Consider the following 19,848-nt stretch of genomic DNA (forward strand, 5'->3'; position numbering starts at 1 on the left):
AACTTGGAACACCCCCTGGGGGTCCTGCTTCAGTTTACAGTGGGTCCATCTGTGTCACGTCACCCCTTCCAGTTAAAAACAAGATGGAGATCAGTAGCTTCGCAGAACCATTGACCAGGGTGTGAAATATTCCAAGCTGGCAGGCACAGTTATCTGCAAGTTAATCATGACCAGCACCTTTTCTTAAACACAGAAAGCAAGTTGGCCAGTATGCTTAAACTCATCAGTTGCTGCTGCAGCTGCACAAAAATAGCTATACACTCACAATACTGCCTTTTTTCTTTACGATGAGTAACAAATTAGACATGCACAGTTCACATACACACAAAGAAAAAGACTGTGGTTCTCAGGAAGCCCTTTATTAAGTGAAGGCATTAAAGGAGAAACTACTGTTATTCACCAAGCTTCTCATCTTGAGGTGGTTCATACTGAGCCAGCTGTGGATTTAAAGAGAGGAATTTAGTTAGCTGCAACATTTCAGAGACACTTTCTACATTAAGAAATGCATGAAAACATTTGGTCTGGAAGTGTTCCATCTACTTTGAGCATTTTAATCCATCACTTATATTTATGCAGGTCCATTTTCAAGTCAGGCAACAAAATAACCCTTCCCTCAAAACATCCATTTGTCTTGTATAATCACGCAGCTATAACAAGGGGGGCTTTTTAGATGCCCTTTCAAGCTTCAAGTCTTGCCCTTAATCTTCCCCATTTCTTGTTCTAGGTCTCACTAAGTACTTTTTATTGCAAATAGCAGCTGATAATAACCAGTGCTTTGTAAACATCAATACTGGAAAACATGTGAAGCAAGAGTTATCATTTGAAGGCTGAAGAACGTGAAAGCACAAATAAATCCATGGTTATGAAAAGGGTTACTTTCCTGGAACAAGTTTTGACTTGTTTAAAAGTTTTCTCTAAACAAAGACCCAGGTTACTCTGCTTTTATGTGTCTACTTACTATCAGTTGCATTTTTAAGTCGGCTACGCCGAGTGAACTGCTGGTCTATTGCTACTCCCCCTAAAATTCTGCTCTTTGCCATATTTCCTAGTAAGAAATAACAAATGCAGCCATAAGGACTCACAGTGTGTAACAGAGAGGGAGGAGAATGACTAGGACAGCAGGAGGGCACTCCGGATGGAAATACAACGGGGTAGCGCCCAGGAATTGTTTCCTACATGTCAGGATGCTCTGATCTTGTGCCCGGTACAAACAGTCCCCGGACACTAACAAACTCTCTTGGGCCCCTTTACCCTCAAGCAGCCTTGCCCATGGTAACGTCCGGCTACACACGAGGCTGCGCCAAGTCACACAAACTAATATACAATATTCCTCCCTCAGTTTGCCTTCTGAAAGCCTTTATAGGAGATAGCTTTTATCTTTTTCAAAGCACTTCTGGAAGTCTAAGATACATAATATCAAGCAACTTAAACACATCCAGACAGGACCGAATGAAGACATGGATTAGCCTCACTAACATATACTTGCACTAAATTAATAAAACCCCTAGTTTAGAATACTAGTCTATGTTATAGAATATAAGAAGCGTCTCATCAACAAAAAAGGAACCTTTACTACAATGAATTCTGTCAGCGCTCCTCATCCACGAGGCTCAGCAATGCACTAACATTTATCAGTCACTATAATGAAAGTCAACCGTATTCTAAGCATTATTCTTCTTGTTGTGTAATATGGACCTACTGCGGAACATTAAGCAGACTTTTACCTTGGTTTTCAGTTTTTTATTTTCTTCCAACACGGCTTCGTATTTTTCTTTCATCTCTGTCACCTCCAAGCGAAGTGCCTCTATTTCTGGATTCTCAGGAGTTGAAGCTCCCAGGTGCTGCTTCAGAAAGCTGATATTTGCGTGTTAAGTATTCCTTCAGTTAGACAGCACAACCGCGGTTTAGTTTTAACGCTTACGATGAGGTTAGCGCTGCAATACACGCGACCGAAATGGCATTAAATCACTGTAAGATTACTACAGTGCTTTTCATCCTACAGGATGAAGTTACAAAAGTCAGAAAGCTTTTCAAGGTCGTTAGTATATTGCTAGAAAAACAAAACAAAGCCCACACCGAGGCATCAGTACGCACAGGACAAATTCTCATGTTTTACTATACCCTTTCCTTCTTGTAAGAATGCAATTATTAGCTAAAATACATATATACAAGCCATGTTCTCAGTGCGAGTCTTCTAAACGAGCCTCTCCAGTTCACCCATGAGTCTGAAGTGGTTCTAGAAACAATTCCCAGAAGAGAAAAAGGATACTCCAGTGCACTATTTGGTTTCTCTGGCTCCTCATACAAGGCAACCAACACTGCAAACAGAAAATATTCAAAGATTGCAAGAAGTTCACAGAACTCTACGTTTTTAAAACGCACCACAGTCAGAGGCACACAAGTCGCATGCCGTTTTTATAGAACATTTTTCTGCTTCACAAGATTTTCACCTCTACTTCAACATGAAGAGCAGGTCACACAGGAGGGAACAGAGCATCCCACCCGCCAACAGCTGACCGGAGTTTTGTTGATCACCTCACCACCACCTTTGGCTGTTCTACCACAGAACACAAAGCAGCTTAGACAACTCTTGCATATTCCACATACAACCCTAGTATTGGCTTCCATGAGAAAAACTGAAATTAACTCTTTTGAGAGTTTGAGAGCCATTGCTTATACTTAAAGTACCGCAGGACAACATCAGCGCTTCCATCAGTTTGAGCATAAAAACAAAACCTCCACTGAACACCTACAGTTATAAAACTAAATGGCCACCATGCCAGCAGGTGATACTGATCATCCTTACGGCTGGGGGCTCCAGCAGAGTGCCCGAAAGCTCGGGCACAAGCAGCAGTACCCGGCAGCTCCAGCAAAACCGGCCACGCAAACACCAGCTCGGTGTCTGGCAAACTCACGGACTCAGAAAGTTCCCAAATGTAACCACCTCCCCTGCCCACAGGGGCACACATGGCTATAGAAGACATCAGTTTTCATAAATACTTAGATACCGCAGAATAAGTTAACCAAACTAAATTGTAAATTGAATTCTATTCTTTTAGTTTGAACAACCTGTTTCGGCGTGAGCAGCCAAACTCTACGGGAGAGGAACCGTTTCCCCGTTCTCACGTGTCTCGACCATTCCTGCCCCTCACGCCGCGAACAGGACTCGGGGCCGCGTTCCCGGGGCGGGGGGGCTCCGTTCCCGGGGCGGGGGGGCTCCGTTCCCGGGGCGGGGGGGCTCCGTTCCCGGGGCGGGGGGGCTCCGTTCCCGGGGCGGGGGGGCTCCGTTCCCGGGGCGGGGGGGCTCCGTTCCCGGGGCGGGGGGGCTCCGTTCCCGGGGCGGGGGGGCTCAGCTCTGTCCTCCCCCCCCCGCCCGGCTCGGTCTCCGTTCCGAGCTTTCCGGGAGCGCTCGGCCGCCGCGCAGCCTGAGGAGAACGGGCGAGCGGCTCCCCGGGCGTGGGGCCGCCGGACAGCGCCGGGGCAGCCCCAGGGTGGCCCGAGGGGAGCGGCCCCCGCCCGCAGAAACGCCCCAAGGGCTCCCCGGGCGGCAGGACGCGAGCCGGGGACTTACCCTTGGTGAGCGTGTCCAGCACCCCCGACTTCTCCAGGTACCGGCGGAACTGCTCCCGCTTGGAGTCCGCGGCCTGAGGGAGAACGCCCACACGGTCAGATCGGCGGCGCCTCCCCCTCGGCTAACGGAGCCGGCTCGTCGGGCCGGGCCACCCCCCCTCTCCGCCGCGGCGGCGGCGGCACGAAGGGCGGCACGAAGGGCCGCACGGGTGCCGGTCCCGGCCCGGCCCCTCCGCGCAGCCGGCTCGGAGAGCCGCCCCAGCCCCGCTCCGCTCGCTCCCTCCTACCTTGTAATGCGCCATCAACGCCCCGCGCCCGCACCGCCCCGCGCCTGCGCGCTGCACTTGTACGGCGCGAGCGCTTCCCGCCGTTACCATGGCGACGGCAGCGCGGCCACGCCCCGGCCTGGGCCTCGCGTTGTTCCGCCCGCCCCGCCGGCCCCGCTCGCCGCCCGCCGCCAGGCCCGCCGCTGCGCTCCCTTCCCCGGGCAGCCCCGGCCGCTGTCCCGCGTTGTCGCTCTGTCCCGCACTCCTCGGCAGGTACGGAAGCGCGTTTCGGGCCCGGCGGTTCCGGGCCGCACCTGTGCCGGGCCCTGAGGGAACGAACGATCGCCCAACGGCCGCACCGGGCCGAGCGGCGGCCGCACCCGGCGGGCCCGGGGAGCCACAGCGGGGGAGCTTCGCGTCCTGGAAAAGGCCTCTTGCCTCGGCCCGTTTGGAGAAATGGAAGCGGTTATACCACCTTATTTTTGTGAAGCGCTGTGGTATCTACTGCTAAAACCTTATTACAAAAATTAAACCCAGAACCAAGCAGTTAACCTCGCACCCGCGATGCTGGGGTCTTTCCACGCGTTTCCTACACTTCTGCAATGTCTTTGGTTCTCACTGGGATTAAGTTCCACCTTTTGGCTGGCAAGGGACAAAATAGAATGTTTGACCTGTGCCCACACACACAAAGTTATTAAAAATCCGCTGCCAGCCACAGAAAAATGGATTATTTTGTAACCTGTCTTGAACCCACAGAAATGCACATTTGTGACCATCTAAACGCTGATTTTCTCTTATTTAGACAGTGCGAGCAGAGTGCAGTAAAGCCAGGCTTTTTATTGCAGAGACTTTAGATACAAAACATGCATTAGCACAGTTATCACCCACAGAAACGTATGTCTCAAGCCACAGCAGCAGTATTAATTCAGCTAAATCATGCTATACATTTATATAAGTTCCTGTGTATTAAACAACGTTAAATTTTACAGTGTCAGCAGAATGATGTGGGTTTGTGTGTATGGATACATGCAGAGCAACACTAGAGGTGACAAGAGCAGCTGCCGGAGAGAAGTGTCCAGTGAATAGTTTTAATAGTACTAATGCATATTTCTTATGTGGCCAGGGCCGTAATGCTTAGAGTAACGTTAGAGTTCAGGGGAGAGACAAACAGACCCCGTATCGTCCGGAAAAGGAGCGGGTTGACAGTTTGAAATACCTTTTATATGGGTTTTGACACTGAAAGCAGCAAGGTACCACCATGCTTTAAAATTATTTATTTTTTACCATAGTGAGCTTTCTGGTTTGGGAAATCCAACTCTTCTGATCTATACATTTCAGTGGTGTGTTTTCTGATTAAAAAAACTCACTAGCTTAGTAGTGTGATGCAAAATCTCACTTTTAAAGCTCACAGCTCATTTCTAAATCGTGGTGCTTTAAAAACGCGATAGTGGATTTAGTGGTGCCAGTGTACAATGAGAGATTCGCTCTGATTGTCTGCGGGGAAGCCAGCGGTGATACACTGAAAAGGAAGCGGAAAGTGACCGCGGAGCCAGAGAATTAGTGATACATGTATCAAATGGTTTGTTCCGTTTGTATGAGCCCAGCTGGAGCAGGGGATATGTCTGGTGTTCTGCTTTCAGCCAACAATCAAATATCTGTTTGAATTCCTAGAGAGATTAAGCAAAAACATGTTTACTGATAACTAATTTCCGCTGAGAGCGCCAGTGCCATCTTTAGCTTAATTTCATTTACATTTGTAAAAATCTATTGTTAGACTGTAAGGTTTGTTTTCTAGCTTTTTTCTTTTTCAGTTTAAATAGCATCGGCTGTGATTTTACGCCTGACTCTTCCTAATATGTGGATTTACACAACGTACGTTTCCCTTTTTAGCCGAAGGGCGGTGTGGAAGTTTACATGCCGAGCCCTAAGCCGCCCCTCATTACACCGGAAGCAAAGAGACGGTTCAAACGTTACTCCGCTAATATTCACCGGCTACACAACTTTTCCATCGGTGTGAGCCGGGTGGTTAAAGCTGGCGACGCTCTCACACAGGGCGGGCTCGTGTCGCCGCGTTCCGACAACCCCAGCGTCGATGGGCGCGATTCGGGTGTCCCCGCTATATCTGCAGGTCGGTGGGGGCCCGTCTGCTGCTGGCGTTGCTGGAGAGCGACGGGCGCCGGGGCAGGGCCGGCCGGGGGCTCCCGCGGCTCCGGCTCTCGTGGGACCCCGAGCTCGCCTCCCCAGGGGACTCCGGGGTGGCGGGTCGGCTGCAGGACTTTGCGTCAGCGCCGTGACTTTGGGCTTTGCTTGCGCCGAGGCTGCTCTGTCTGCGGTTGCTGTTCTTCGGAAGAGAATGAGCGGAAGCTCCGGCGCTCTCAGCCGTCGCCGAGCAGCTCCGAGACGAACCGATCCTGTGCTGTCTTCTGAAAGCAGTGACGGGCTGAGCGGTGTCGGGCTGCAGCAAAGCTTGAGGTGGCGCTTCAGCGAAGCCTCTCGAAGCGACGTCTGCATTCTGAGCACCAACGGGGAAATGTTTCCTTTCAGCTTCTTTTTGAGCATCGAGTTTGCCAAGCAAGGCATCATTATTATTTGTGCTAATACTTGGAGCCTGATTGTCTAAAGCATTTGTAGCCGGCCTCTTCTTTGGTGATTTATATTCCTGATTGCGACATGCATAGTTGCTGCTGCTTTCCGTACGGTTATTTTGCACAGACTGAAACACGGGAGGAGAATTTAGAAGGGGGTAGATGGCAGCATCAGTTTGCTTCTCCATCAGGAAGGTGTAACCACTAAGCGCAGAAGGAAGCGTTTTCTGCGGGGTGGTGGATATTCCCAAAGACGAGTGCGGTATCACCGAGTATTTCTTGGGCTTGTTTCCGTAGGAACTGTCAGGGTCGTCCTTGTGTTTATTGTGCCCACAGAGTCCCAGTTTAATTTTTCGGAATCCTAGGTGGATAATTTCGAGGATATTTAAAAGCAACGACACAGTCGCTATCGATTGCATGAACAATATGAACACCGTCTTTTCCGTTGGTCTGGATACGAAGCAGTCGACCGTGTTTGGACACGGGTCTCTCTGACACTTGTACAGGGGATCCAGGTGGAAGCCGTACAGGAGATACTGGCCGATCATAAACCCGACCTCCACGGCGGACCTGGTGAAGATGTGCACCACGTAGGTGCAGAGCAGAGACCCCCGCAGCGGCGCCTTGTTCAGCTTCCTTTGGTCCAATTGCCGGAGCTCTCTCTCCAGCCTTTTCCGATATTCGGTCATTTCTAACTCGGTGCTTTCCAGCTCCACTCTTATCTGAGCTTTCTTTTTCTGCCTCTCTTTCTCCAGGGCTCGCAGCCGGTATAAAGCGTGACCCATGTACACCAGGGAAGGGGAAGACACGAATATAACTTGCAAGACCCAGTATCTGATGAGGGAGATGGGAAAGGCCTCATCGTAGCACACGTTTCTGCAACCGGGTTGCTCAGTGTTGCATATAAATTCGGATTGTTCATCGTTCCAAACATCTTCGGTCGCCACCCCGAGGACCAGCATTCGAAATATGAAGAGAATAGTTAACCAAATCTTTCCAATAATGGTGGAATGGATGTGGACCTCCTCTAAAATGCCTCCGAGGAAATTCCAGTCTCCCATTATTATTCTGCCATCTTAACACTAAAATGTAGGAGAGAAGAAAAGCATCAAACACTAAAAGCTGGTGGGACAAGATTTTAAATTCCTTTTCAGTGGTGTTTTCTATGGAAATAGCATTAATTTTCGCCTGTAAAATGGGAGTGTTAAGAAATCAAATGGGAATTGCCGTCTTATGGCTGCAATATTGACAGCTATAGAGAAAACTTGCTGTTAAGGCAGCCTGCCAAACATGAAAATACTCCTGCAAATCAGTTTATAAATATGCAAGTCGCACATTTTTTAAAGATAAATTAAAAATAAACAGCAAATTAAAATTAAAACCTACCTTTCTTTGCAAAAATGTGTAAAGTTAAAGACCTGTGGCATCCGGTAAGAAGTTATAACCCCCACCATCTTCCCTCCGGCCGAGTAAATTTCACATTCTAAGCCGTTTATTTTGCTACAGGAACAAGTGATGGAGCACGAGCTTTGCACATTGAATTTATATTCGCTGGGGATGGAGCGAGGAGAAAATCGATCTGCGGTTCGGTCTGTTACCGCTCCAAGCGTCATTCGACTATGACCAGCGAGAGAACCTCATTTAGAGAGCTCGAAATGAAGAATCCGCAGCTCGAAATTCCTTCAGCTGATCTTCACTCACACAGCGGGCGGCACAAACGCCCTTTTAGCGCCGGGCCCCAGCTGCCCCCAGCAGAACAGCACCCCCGGCAGAACAGAACAGCACCCCCGGCAGAACAGAACAGCACCCCCGGCAGAACAGAACAGCACCCCCGGCAGAACAGCACCCACGGCAGAACAGAACAGCACCCCCGGCAGAACAGAACAGCACCCCCGGCAGAACAGAACAGCACCCCCGGCAGAACAGAACAGCACCCCCGGCAGGCTCAGAGGTTTCCCAGACCTTGAATGATCCGCATCTGATGTTCTGTGTCAAATGGCACGTCAGTTGAACAGCGACCGGACAAGTCGAGCGGGAACGTGAATTTGAGCGCACATGAGGGTTTTATAGCACCGACGCTGCTCTTTACCTTAGTGCAGACATTTTGCAGATGTACATAAACTGTCCTAACCAACATTCAGCGTTTAGGAACAAAATAATTAGCGATGCGAGGAAAGAATACTCATTTCTCTTCTAGGTCTAAAGCCACCTCGGTGCCTTTCACTGGTGGCGGGTTTGCCGCAAAACATCCCCCAAACTTTAACGCCTGTTATATTTCCTTAGCTCAGGGTCAACCACCACAGAAATCATTCAGTCGTGGAAATATTCTCCAGAGATCAAGCCCTTTTCATTCCTACTCATCAATAATGTGCACTTAATGCGTACAATTGATTTCTATTTTCTACTGTGTTTGTCTGACCCACAATGGTCGGCTGGACAACCAGCGGCACAAACAGCAGCGACGCGTCCCCGGGGCGTTCGGGGTGACACGGACTCGCTCCCATCGTTCTCTTCCTGCAGTGAAGGTTGGATTACAAGTGATGAACCGCTAATGAGAAACTGGGACAACCGGTCTACTCAATATTGTCTTTAGGGCCACCGAACGCAGGCACCCGCTCCTCACGTGTGTGTTTTCTGAGCTGCCTTACAGGTTCACTTTTGATCGCTAAGACACACACGCAAATCAGTAGGTACAGATTAGTGGTTTTGTTTTCATGAGCAAAACTTCTGAAGATGCCCTGGAATTTATCAAAAAATTGAAGTTTTGTGGTTGGTTGGTTTGTTTGGGGATTATTTTTGCCTTTTTCCCCCCACCCCCCAGTCTCTAGTTGTCTCCTTTTAAGCTTAGATAACACACCATATTTCCACTCGGGACGTCTCTTTGCCCCACGTAAGTTCTTCAATGTGTTGAAAAGAGCTTCTTGTCCAATAAACAGGACTATGCCAGAACTGGATAAAACTCGTAAAACAAAGGCGACCGCTGGTTAAAATCTGCTGTTGGGTGTCACTCGTGTGCAGAAGCGCAGCGCGCGGCAGCCGACGGGCGAAGGAGCCGCAGCAGCTTTAAGAGCTGCAGCCACGAACTGACCCGCGAGCACGGCAGAAACCCCGCAATGCGCCACAAAACAACGTACGGGCTCAACTGCCCAAGCGCAGACTGGGAACGACCACGCTACACTCTCCAAACTGGCAAAATCTGCATTTAATTTACAACATAGTAAAGGTTACAGGTAAAAAGCTCAACAGAAAGTGTGAAAAGGCCTATTACATATTACACAAGTGTACAAACTTCTGTACAAAGCCCCAGGTGTTAAACTGTCCCCTCCTGCACTGGGCAGCTATGGCCCATAAGCTCTAAAATAACGAGAGCTTGTTCAAATCCAGGGAGGAGAAGAGCTTTAAAAACCAATGAGCAGTAAAGCTTCGCTTTTCAAGAAAAATCTTGCAAAGATCCACTTGCAAAAAAACACAACAAAAGAACATCCCCCCCCAAAAAAAAACAGATGACCTGTTCAGCTTTTATTTGCCCTAAGGTTACCCTAAAGAGTTGCCTTCATAAAGCAGACCGGCTGGAAAACGAAAGTTCTACATACCAGAGAGGAGCAAAACTAAAGGGAGATTTTAAGAGTCCGCACGGAGTATTTGGAAGAGCAGAGGCCTGGATGCTGTTCGACAGCAACTGCACAGGAGCAGGATGGGGAAGGTCCCGGGTTCACCCACAGGACAGTCCGAGCTCCATCCCACGGTGCGGGAGGGGAATGAACCCGCCTCTCGAGCCATCGCTCGTGTGAACGGGGGAGGTACCAGCGCGTTTCACATCAACATGATCGAAACGATCGCTCTGCGCATGCAGAGTCCACCCTGATTTTGGAGCATCCGCTCCCGCAGCCACCAACTGTCCCAACGCTGCCCAGCCAGGGGCTGCAGAGCCAACGGCTGCGTATGCACTGCCAGCCCGGCCACAGCTCCTGGAGAAACCCCCGAACAACACAGGAACGCGACTACGTAGCTGAACTGCGTTAGAGAATGTAAAGAAATCCAGAGTAAACCTAAGAAAAACAGCTCTGGCCTTACCTTGTATAAAGACATTATGTCTGAGTACAAGGGAATTGGAGTTTGAAAGGATTTGGAGGGCTAGAGCAACAACCCAACCCAGCTTCTCATTCTATTCCATGTGAAAAAGTGACGTAGTCAAACAATGTAATACCGTGAAATCAACTTGGGCGCCGCTTTATTCACGGCGAGGCAGATTCTCTACTGGAATTCATATCCCAGCTTTAGGGAGCGCTCAGTTCGCAGCTGAAACAGCGTGCGGGTGGTGGGTTGGTTGTTAAACGTACAAGACACTGCTGATGGCTGCTCAATGTTACGTGTCTCGTTGCATCTTGCACATAATCTAACCTCACAGGTTCCGTTTGCAAATAAAATGGAACTACTTAAGTTAAAAGGGCCACCAAGACGCCGTGATGCACCGTCCGACACCGCGGCACGGCCACAGAGCCCCCGCTGCTCCTCCGCCAGCTCAGCCCACGCGGTCACCACCTGACGGGGCGCTGTAGTGTTTTTGGGTGGAAATTAAAACAAACTGCAGCCGGACTGAAATAAAAAAAGGTCCCACATCAGCGGGGTCCTGGAAACATAAAAAAGAAAAGCTGACCTATATTTTGCAAGTTCTAGAACTCACAGCAATGGGATTTCTGGAAGGCTTGGCCCCACAAACATTTACTTCTGATACAGCTGACCTGCTATGAGCAAGTCCAGCAGGAACAACAATATTCATAGTGAGCACGACACCTAAGTACACGAATTTGCAGGGTCATCCCATAAATGATAATTAAGTTGTATTACTCTGCCCCTTCGACTTACGGATCAAAATTCAGAGTAAAGACCTCAGGGACAGTAATGGCTAAGAAAAGGCTGCCAGATGTTTTTGATTCAAAAGGAGATGGGAGCTGTATTTTCTTTTTAAACAGACATATAAAAACGTTTGAAGACAGATCTTTAAAGGATATTTCACTTCTCCAATCTTGGTATTACATCTGGTTAGGACACTGAAATTTTAAAAAGACGATACTGCACATAAACAGTTTGTGGAGTTCGTGACTCCCGCCCTCCCTCGGCAGAACCGGCTCAGATCAGCAGGGAAGGGGTCGGCTTCTTGCCCGGCCATGCCTCCTTCGCGTATTTCTTCTTCTTGGGTTCATTCACAGCTTCGGGGTTAAAGACAGCGGGGTTGGGAGCTGGGTTCATGTTCACTGTTGAGGGCACAACGGGAGTCAAGTCCACATCTGGGGCAAGATTGGGGTAGGGCATGGGCAGCCCCCCAATGAGCGCTGTCCCGTGGACGCCGTGCGACTGGGAACCCGCCTCATTGTGAGTTGGGGGTAAACCCCCATATAATCCTCCGCTGTAGGGGAAGTTTTGCATACGTCGTGACGCAGAATCATCCGTGGTCAAGGAGCCTGGATTGTCCAGCCGTTTTTTCTGCAGATGGAAGTATTGAAAGAATTACTCAACATACATGAAACAAGCAATCTCCTTAAACTGGATGCCGAGGCCATTTTCCCCTAAAAGGGACCTAGATCAGCCACACACCAACTGGTTACAGACCATCTCCCAAGAGTTCTTCTGGGTTTCCTTGAAAACCACTGAATAACAAACTCTTAAAGGTGCACAATGCAGGAAGTGAGTCCATTAATGTAATGTATTAATTAGAAAGATGGGAGTTATTCTGTACCTTCACAGGGACAACTGCTGTCTGTACCATGTTCCTGAAGCGCCCAACAGAAGGGTCCACGTCCTCTGCAAAGGCAACAACAGTGAGGCTGTCAGTAGGAACAGGAAGAGATCAACCATCAACCGGTAAAGGAACCTGCATGAAGAACTGGTTCACGGCCCTTCTCTCCCAAAGCCAGCGCTGCAGCTCTCAGGAAGCACACGTTTGCCCAAATAAAGCCAGGAGCTAAGGGGACACCTGGTGGCTTTGCCTCAAGGTAAGAAAGGCTTCCACTGTGAGAGCCAGTGTCGAAGGCTCTACTGAAATCCAAAAAGATCACACTGACTGGCTTCCCTTGGTCAACTGGGTGGGTATCCTACGAGAATACTGGAAAAAGGGCCTTAAAGGCATCAACTAAAGACAAAAGCAAAGTACTTACCCGGATTGATGATCTCATCATCATCACTGAATGTCACTCGGGAGTTCTTCCGTTTTCTCTTTGGTCTCTGAATATCCAAGTTTCCTTCCTCAATGGTTAGCGTGGAAATTCTTTTGTTGTGGGCTGTATTAAACTCTGTCAGGTTCTAATGACAAATTTAGAGACGAAGCAGTTTAAGCACCCAGTATGTGGAGCCTGATTTCATCGTGTGATTGCGCGTATCAACAGAGCACAGCACACGTGTTCTGCTTCAACTGTGGACCCTGGGAGGGAAGAGCGCTCCAGCGCCGCAACGCGATGCCCACGGGGCGGTGGAGTCTCTGCAGAGACATTCAGAACCGGAGGGGTTGGACTAGAGGATCCCAAGAGGTCCCTTCCAAACCCAACAATCCTGTAAATGTCACACACACTGCTCTCTCCCTCTTCGCTAGACAACTGTAGGAAACAGGGCAGCGTTCGCTGCTACCTGCCAACGGGGAAATGGGGGAAATCACCCCTGATGTGGGGACGTTAATTGGCAAGACCTTTGTGAGACAACCATTGGACCAGCAGGATTATTAGGTCACAGATTCTGGGAAGCAGCGTGACCACAGGCTTATCGTGGCAGAACAAGACACCTCAGGCTGTCTTCAAGGCCAAGAAATTAAGCACCCGAAGTTAAGGAAACAAGTGGGGAACGCTATCCGTTTAGCTGGAAAAGCCATCTAGGTACAACGTGCCATCGTACTCACATCAAGTTCTGTCTCCTCCTCTGGCAGCCCCAGCAAACCCTTGAGCTCTTCATCTTCGCCGCCCATCTTCTCGTCTCCTTTAACTGCTGACGGCAGCGTCTGGGGCTTCTCTCGCAGGGTATACGCTCGTGTAGAAGCCCCAAATGAAACTGTGGAGTCAATGGGTATCTGTTGGGGTTTGTGAGCTTCCAAACGGATGTGACCCAAGAATGTGCCATGTGCTGAGAACATCAAAATAATCTGTTAGTCATCAGCTCGGGCTCAGGGTATTTAAGTTTTGAAAAATTCAGAAACTGCACATATTTGGTCTGAGATACAAATCACTGAGATACTGCTGAAAACGTTAGCTATGTACATTTTACCTACCGTCTCACAAACTAAGGTAACACACATCAGAATTCCTCAAAAAGTCATGGAAATAAATGACAAACACCATTTATTTCTGGATTCTTGTAGGTCCCAACGCACCATATCTGGAACCATTCCCTCGCTGGAAAAAACAGTATGTCAGGTTTTAGATCTTGGGCAACTACCCTCAGAAGAGAAAGCTGCATTAAAAGTGTGAAGGGAAGGCAAAGTCACCTTCCTCGTGTCTCTTGGCCTCTTAGAAATGTTGTTTTAAGCACCAGCAGAAGCAGATGTAAGCTGGCTGGAGCAAACACTCCTAACACCACTCTTTCACTAGGATGCTCATTCGGATTACAGTCATCTAGCTACACAGGGCAAATAACAACAAAAGAGCAAAAAGTCTCAGATTCAGAAACGTTTAAGCACTGAAATATCGTCCTGCTGGCTGGTGAAATGGCACGCTACTTACTGCTGTTCAGATCTATGAGGAAAACCCTCTTGAGATGTTTGTGGTAGACCAAGGCAGCATGGACCCGAGAGCAAGACTGGTGGTCAATGGTGAAATCGCACAGATCAGGATTTCTCCCAAAGAGATAGTATTTCTTCTCATCAATGATGAGTTTCTGAGGTAGAATATCAAACAGAAAAGCACATTAGACTCCTACAATCTTTTGGACCTTCCTGAAGGAAAAAAATAAAAAAGAAAATGAATATACAGGGCAAACTCAAACCCAAGCATCACAGCTAATCAATATTTCAGTTCTCTTCTCACTGTAAAATCAGAACAGCTGAATATGGAAGAGTCCTAGTTAATCCCTTCTTTAACAGCCAGCACAAGGCAGCCTGGGAAGGACAATAACTCTTCACAGCAGATCATCTTACAGAAGAGATTCTCTCACATCTGCTCCCAGTGATTGTTACACATTGCTTGGTGCAGGTGACCTGGGGTCTGGTCCAAGCCAGGAATCTGCGCTACATGATCTTCAGTCCAGCACAGAGCATCTAAATGACATTTCTGTACAGAAATGGACACAGAGGAGATTTCAGACTTTTAAAATAAAGATGTAATACTATCCTGAATATGCACTGTGGTACGAATCCATATTACTCTATTCAAGCAAACTGTTAATTTTAAGCTTAAATAAATTAGTTGAATTAATTAAATTACTTTCTTTGGATTTAGTTTGAGAACAAGATGATAACACCCCAGGACAGAGTTAATGTTTTTCTTCAAGTAACTTTCCATTGTTTTTGAGTTGGAACATAGCAAATCTAGGAACTCACTGTTATCTTAGTTGCCTGGAAGCCAAAGTCTTTGTGAGCTCTGCCCGCAGGCGCCAGGCAGCTGGAAGGGACACGGACGGACAGACCCTGACTGACACCCAGACTGACCACTGAGAATATGCCCCGCCATTAGCATCAGGCTTTATATTTAACGAGAGTCGGGTTTTTCTGGCTGCAGAGACCCGTTCTGGTTCTGCCCTGTTTCGCTGGAGTTTTCTCTTAATTGGGCTTTTTGCCATTGCACCGTGTTGCAGAGGTCTCTGCGCTTTTCTGCCGCCTTCTCTCTTCTCTCTCTGGCATCAGCTGTTTGGAGCCAGGAGCTGCTTCATGGGATCGGCTGCATTGAGTATCTTTTATTTTGTATTTCCATTTTATATATATTCTTAGTAGTAGTGGTATAATAGTATTATTTTGTTATTTTATTAAACCACCTTTCTCTCAACCCACAAGTTTCCCCTTCCCCTTTGATTTTCTCCCCTATTTGGGCTGGTGGCGGGGGAGCGATTGTGACTGCAACACACACTAAACAAGACCATTCTCACTTGACAATGTTTCAAAAGATTTTTGCAAAGACACAAACGAATTCATAAACTGGAAATATTGCAATAAATCAGAGAAAATATTTTTATTGCCTTTCCTTCAAGATAATGTTTCCAAATTTTTCTGTGCCTCTGAGCTATAACCCAGTGTTATCCTTTATACACTGAGCTTAAACACTTCATGGCTTGTTTTAATGTTGCACTTTCTGGACCCAGCGATCACAAAGTGAACCCCAGATCTCTGCACGAGACCCGGGACACGGACGGCTCGGTAAGTATCAAGTGCTCAGCAATCCACAAGAGGTCAGAAAGCTCTTTCTTGGTTACTGCTCTCTACCGTAAGACACAAACCTGAAAAACTATTTGCCACATGTACCAAACAGGGAAACAGATGGATCCCATTGAAAACCCAGCCTGGTTCAGGTGATCCAGAGAGCTGATGGGAGGAAGAGGGAACCGGGATGTTTGTACCACCAGCTTTCCTAAGGCAGGCAGAGAGCCCAGCCTTACAAAGCCAACTTGGGTGTTAGGGGACAGACCTGCCTGAGCTTACGGAATTGTTTGGCACACTGCTGCTTCTAGAACTTGTTTAGAATTCAGAGAACCAATGAAGAATGGGGAGACCCAGACTGTAATTTTGCAGTTACTTACAAGTAAATGTGGAAAACGTTGGGAAATTTTCTACTGCTGGTGCCTACATGTATTATACACCAAATACATACAAAACCTATTTTCATACCTCAATGAGTTTGTCTCCCTTGACTACATCCAGATGTAAGCCAGGTGGAGGTTTCCCTGCCCTAGAAAATAAAGAAAGGGAAATATAGTATCAAAATATTGAATAAAAATTTTATTAGTGTTAGAGCTAATACCCTATTAGAGCCACAGAACAAACCTATACAACTGTAAGCAGATTTATTTTGGAGAAAATATGAAAACCCTATAATTTCCTATTGTTCCCTGCAGATTTATTCTAACAACACATAAAACCTGTCTTTTTTAATAAGAATTAAGTTAACAGGACATGAGACATTTCAGCTGTTACTTCTCCATGTAAAAAAAAGTCTACAAAATGAACAGAGCAGCTGGACATGGTGAAGTTCAGCTTCTCCCCCAGCAGCTACACGTATGGATTTGTTTGCCTTACAGAAAACATCAACTCCTTAGAATGATAAAATATTTAAGAGAGAAGCCACTGAACAAAGCCAAGTTCCAGCAGAGGTTTTTCAAAGATTAGAACAACTACAAGCAAAAATTCTTTCTTCTGTATTAGAAACAGAAGAACGTGTTTCTTCAGTTGTTCCCCTTGTGCTCTGCAGGACAGTCCCGCTCTGGGCCTTACGTCAGGACGATTCCGTGAGGAATCTGTGCAGATTATTTCCACCACTGATGGCAAATCCTCTACTGCAGGACTACAGAGTAATGGGACAGTCGGTCCAGAAGAGGAAGAAAAGCCCAAGCTGAGCTTAACTCTGGAAGGAACATATTGAGTAACAAAAATAAAACATGTCAGAAAAAGAGAACAAAGCCATTACGGCCTTGGGATGTGATGCTCGCTAGAAGCACCGGATGGCAGGACTGAAGCTTTCCAGGCGAGCTGGCAGCGTCTCCTCAGTGGTGCTCAGGTCACAGCAGCCCCGTCCAGCTGAAGCTCCGCTGAGGCCGGTCCCACCAGCCCACTGAGAAATTGCGAGTTGTAGCTATTAAGGACATAGGACAACTTCAGTTCTGCTGTGTTGGTTTAAAATTAGGTCAATTATTTAAGTTTCTAAATGTGGACTCAGAAGCCCAGATTTAGCCACTTCTTAAAACTCTTGGCCTATGTGTGTGCTGTGCACGCCGCCGTGCCCGCTTCAAGGACAAGGTGGGATTTCCAGAACTCAGGAGCTCATAGTCTCCAGAAACCATGTGCAGTCACCGCCAGGAACAGCTGCTTCTTGGCTCAGAGAAACGCGTTGCCTCTCGACCACACCATTCCAAATATATGGACATTCCAGAGCAAGCCTGACATCCCAACTCATGGTGTGGCAGACAGAGGAAAGAAAGATCCACAATCCCAAAACTGGGACAAAAGGAGAGACTGGCAGTATCTGTTAAACATCTGACGGTCACCTCAAAACTACACCCCAGACCATTCGTGCCTCGCTGAAATTCCTCTGACTCACTAGCAGCACCTCAGAAGGTATGAAAACGTCTTAAAACTAGAATACGGAATTGCCATCTGAAGACATTTTCTCATCTCATGGCATGGCTACATTTTAACCCACAGAAAGTACCGGCAACATCTTTATTCCAATTTTAGATGCACAGCCCATGCCTTTGCTAACATGTATGGAGGAATTACAGTACGTTCATAAACAAGTGCTGGCATGAGCAAGCACTACTAAGACAGCATTCATTATTTCTGATCTGTCTTGAGCTAGTTTAACCACTGGAAACACAAGAATAAGTATTTCATATACTATGAAGAAGTAACTTATAACAGCATAAAATCTAAATCAAAGCCAGAACTGAAAACCGATGAAAACCTTGCATTTCATTATAATGCAAGTTGTAAACACTCTTGTACAAAAGCAGTGAGAAAAAAAATAATAAAGATATGACATTTCAAATTTCAAGTTGACCATCCAGAATAATTTTTGGCTTTATCTACTCTATCATGCCACCATTTTATGGAGGCCCATCTTGTCTCAGATAGATGTTTGTTATTATGTACGTTCAGCACAATTAAAATCCATGAGTAATTCTTTTCTATGAGAGGGTTAAATGATTTTCCTAACTGAAGCAGGCACTTCAAGAACAGGTGAAAATTTAAAAGCATATTCGCTAAGCACCCATTGACTGAGCACTATCATCAGAGCACTGAAAGGCAGGGCACCTGTACTAAAAAAGAGATGACTATGCAATTAGAGACTGCAGCGGTGCACACATACACAGGCAGCTCATGCAAATGCTTTTCGGCTGTAACACCGGCTCATTTTCTATGCGATTTAAGACATAACTGCACACAGCCCGTGAACAATAAAGGCTCTGGCACCAAAGGAAGATGGTACCGCTAAATCCACGCAGTAATGGAGCAAGAATTCAAAGCAAATAGCACAGGGCCCCAGATAAACCAATCTTCAGGCCAAAAAGGCTGGACCAGATGATTTTCAGAGATCCTCTCCAACGTGGCCTTTTCTGCGACTCTAAAAGCGGCCAAATTCACAATCTCAATGTTGCTGCTCCAATAGATCGCTCCCCCCCGACTTTTTAATTCAGTATAATTAAAAAACCCAGGCTAGCTTCACACAGATAAATTTCTTGTAGCGAATACAGGTCAAGAGTATAAAACGCACCGTGCGGTCCCTCCCGCGTTCTGTGACCCGGGCTGGGCCCCGCGCTGCCCGGCGCCCTCAGGCCGCGGCGGCCGCGATGGCTGCACCCGAGCGGGCCCCGGCAGACCCGGCGGCCCAGCCGCCGCCCCCGCGGGCCGGGGAGCCCGGGGGCCCGGGCAGCGCCTCAGCCCCACGGCCCTTCCCGCCCCGCGCCCGCCCGGCCCGGCCCCCTGGGCCCGGCCCCGCCGCCACTCCCCCGGCCCGGCCCGGCGGGCAGCGCACCCCGCCGCTCCCCACGGCACGGCCAGAGGCGAGCGGCCCGGCGGAGCGGGGCCCAGCGCCCAGCCCGCCCGCTCACCAGCTGGGGCACTCGAACAGCGACAGGCCGCCGCCGGAGTTCGCGTTCGCCGCCATCTTGGCTCTGCCCCATTCAGGCGGGCGCGGGGCAGGATGGGAAGCGGGAGGACCGGCGCGGGAGGCGATCCCGGCGTGCACCGCGCGGCGTGGGCGGGGCGTGGGCGGGGCCTGTGGCGGCCGCCGGGACGCGGGCGGGGCGGGAGCGGGGCGGCGCTGCCCCGCGTGATCCGGCGCCCCCGGGGCCGCTCACTGACACGTGAAGCACGAGGGGCTAACCCGCGTCACCCCCGGTTTAGAATCACAGAGTCGTTTTGGTTGGAAGAGACCCTGAGGATCATGGAGTCAACCATAACCCACCCCGGCACTGCCCCGTGTCCTGAGAACATCATCTCCCTGTCCAGCCCTCCAGGGCTGGTGACTCCAGCACTGCCCTGGGCAGCCTGTTCAATGCCCCACAGCCCTTTGGGGAAGAAATTGTTCCTAAATCCAACCTCAACCTCCCCTGGCGCAACTTGAGGCCGTTTCCTCTGCTCCTGGCGCGTGTTCCTGGGGAGCAGAGCCCGACCCCCCTGGCTCCAAGCTCCTTTCAGGCAGTTCAGAGATCAGAAGGTCTCCCCTCAGCTCCTGTTCTCCAGCTGAACCCCCAGGTCCCATCACCATTCGGGCTCAGCAAAGTTCTAGGAACAGGCAACTAGT

General features: G+C 48.7%; 3 protein-coding genes across 4 annotated transcripts; all 3 read right to left on the minus strand.

The window, feature by feature from the left end:
• Positions 1-338: 338 nt before the first annotated feature.
• On the minus strand, positions 339-3,927 carry MYCBP (MYC binding protein). Its single transcript, XM_082071675.1, has 5 exons — positions 3,858-3,927; positions 3,572-3,644; positions 2,270-2,318; positions 1,725-1,854; positions 339-437 (listed from the first exon to the last, which is right to left on the minus strand). Exons 1-5 carry the CDS (start codon positions 3,870-3,872, stop codon positions 393-395), a joined length of 312 nt encoding a protein of 103 aa, XP_081927801.1. The 5' UTR covers positions 3,873-3,927; the 3' UTR covers positions 339-392.
• An 820-nt stretch (positions 3,928-4,747) lies between these two features.
• On the minus strand, positions 4,748-7,880 carry GJA9 (gap junction protein alpha 9). The gene has a single exon (XM_082071673.1). The coding sequence runs from the start codon at positions 7,480-7,482 to the stop codon at positions 5,953-5,955; it is 1,530 nt and encodes a 509-aa protein (XP_081927799.1). The 5' UTR covers positions 7,483-7,880; the 3' UTR covers positions 4,748-5,952.
• A 1,725-nt stretch (positions 7,881-9,605) lies between these two features.
• On the minus strand, positions 9,606-19,286 carry PPP1R8 (protein phosphatase 1 regulatory subunit 8). Of its 2 annotated transcripts, none has more exons than XM_082071703.1 (7): positions 19,154-19,286; positions 16,218-16,278; positions 14,125-14,278; positions 13,308-13,456; positions 12,577-12,721; positions 12,159-12,223; positions 9,606-11,905 (listed from the first exon to the last, which is right to left on the minus strand). In XM_082071703.1, the coding sequence occupies exons 1-7, from the start codon at positions 19,207-19,209 to the stop codon at positions 11,552-11,554; spliced, it is 984 nt and encodes a 327-aa protein (XP_081927829.1). In that variant the 5' UTR covers positions 19,210-19,286; the 3' UTR covers positions 9,606-11,551. The 2 variants fall into 2 exon arrangements, with proteins under 2 accessions (XP_081927829.1, XP_081927828.1); XM_082071702.1 differs by having other exon boundaries at positions 13,308-13,528.
• Between the last annotated feature and the right edge of the window lie 562 nt (positions 19,287-19,848).

This window comes from Streptopelia decaocto (genome assembly GCF_964273445.1).
Source record: "Streptopelia decaocto genome assembly, chromosome: 23".
Lineage (NCBI taxonomy): Eukaryota > Metazoa > Chordata > Aves > Columbiformes > Columbidae > Streptopelia > Streptopelia decaocto.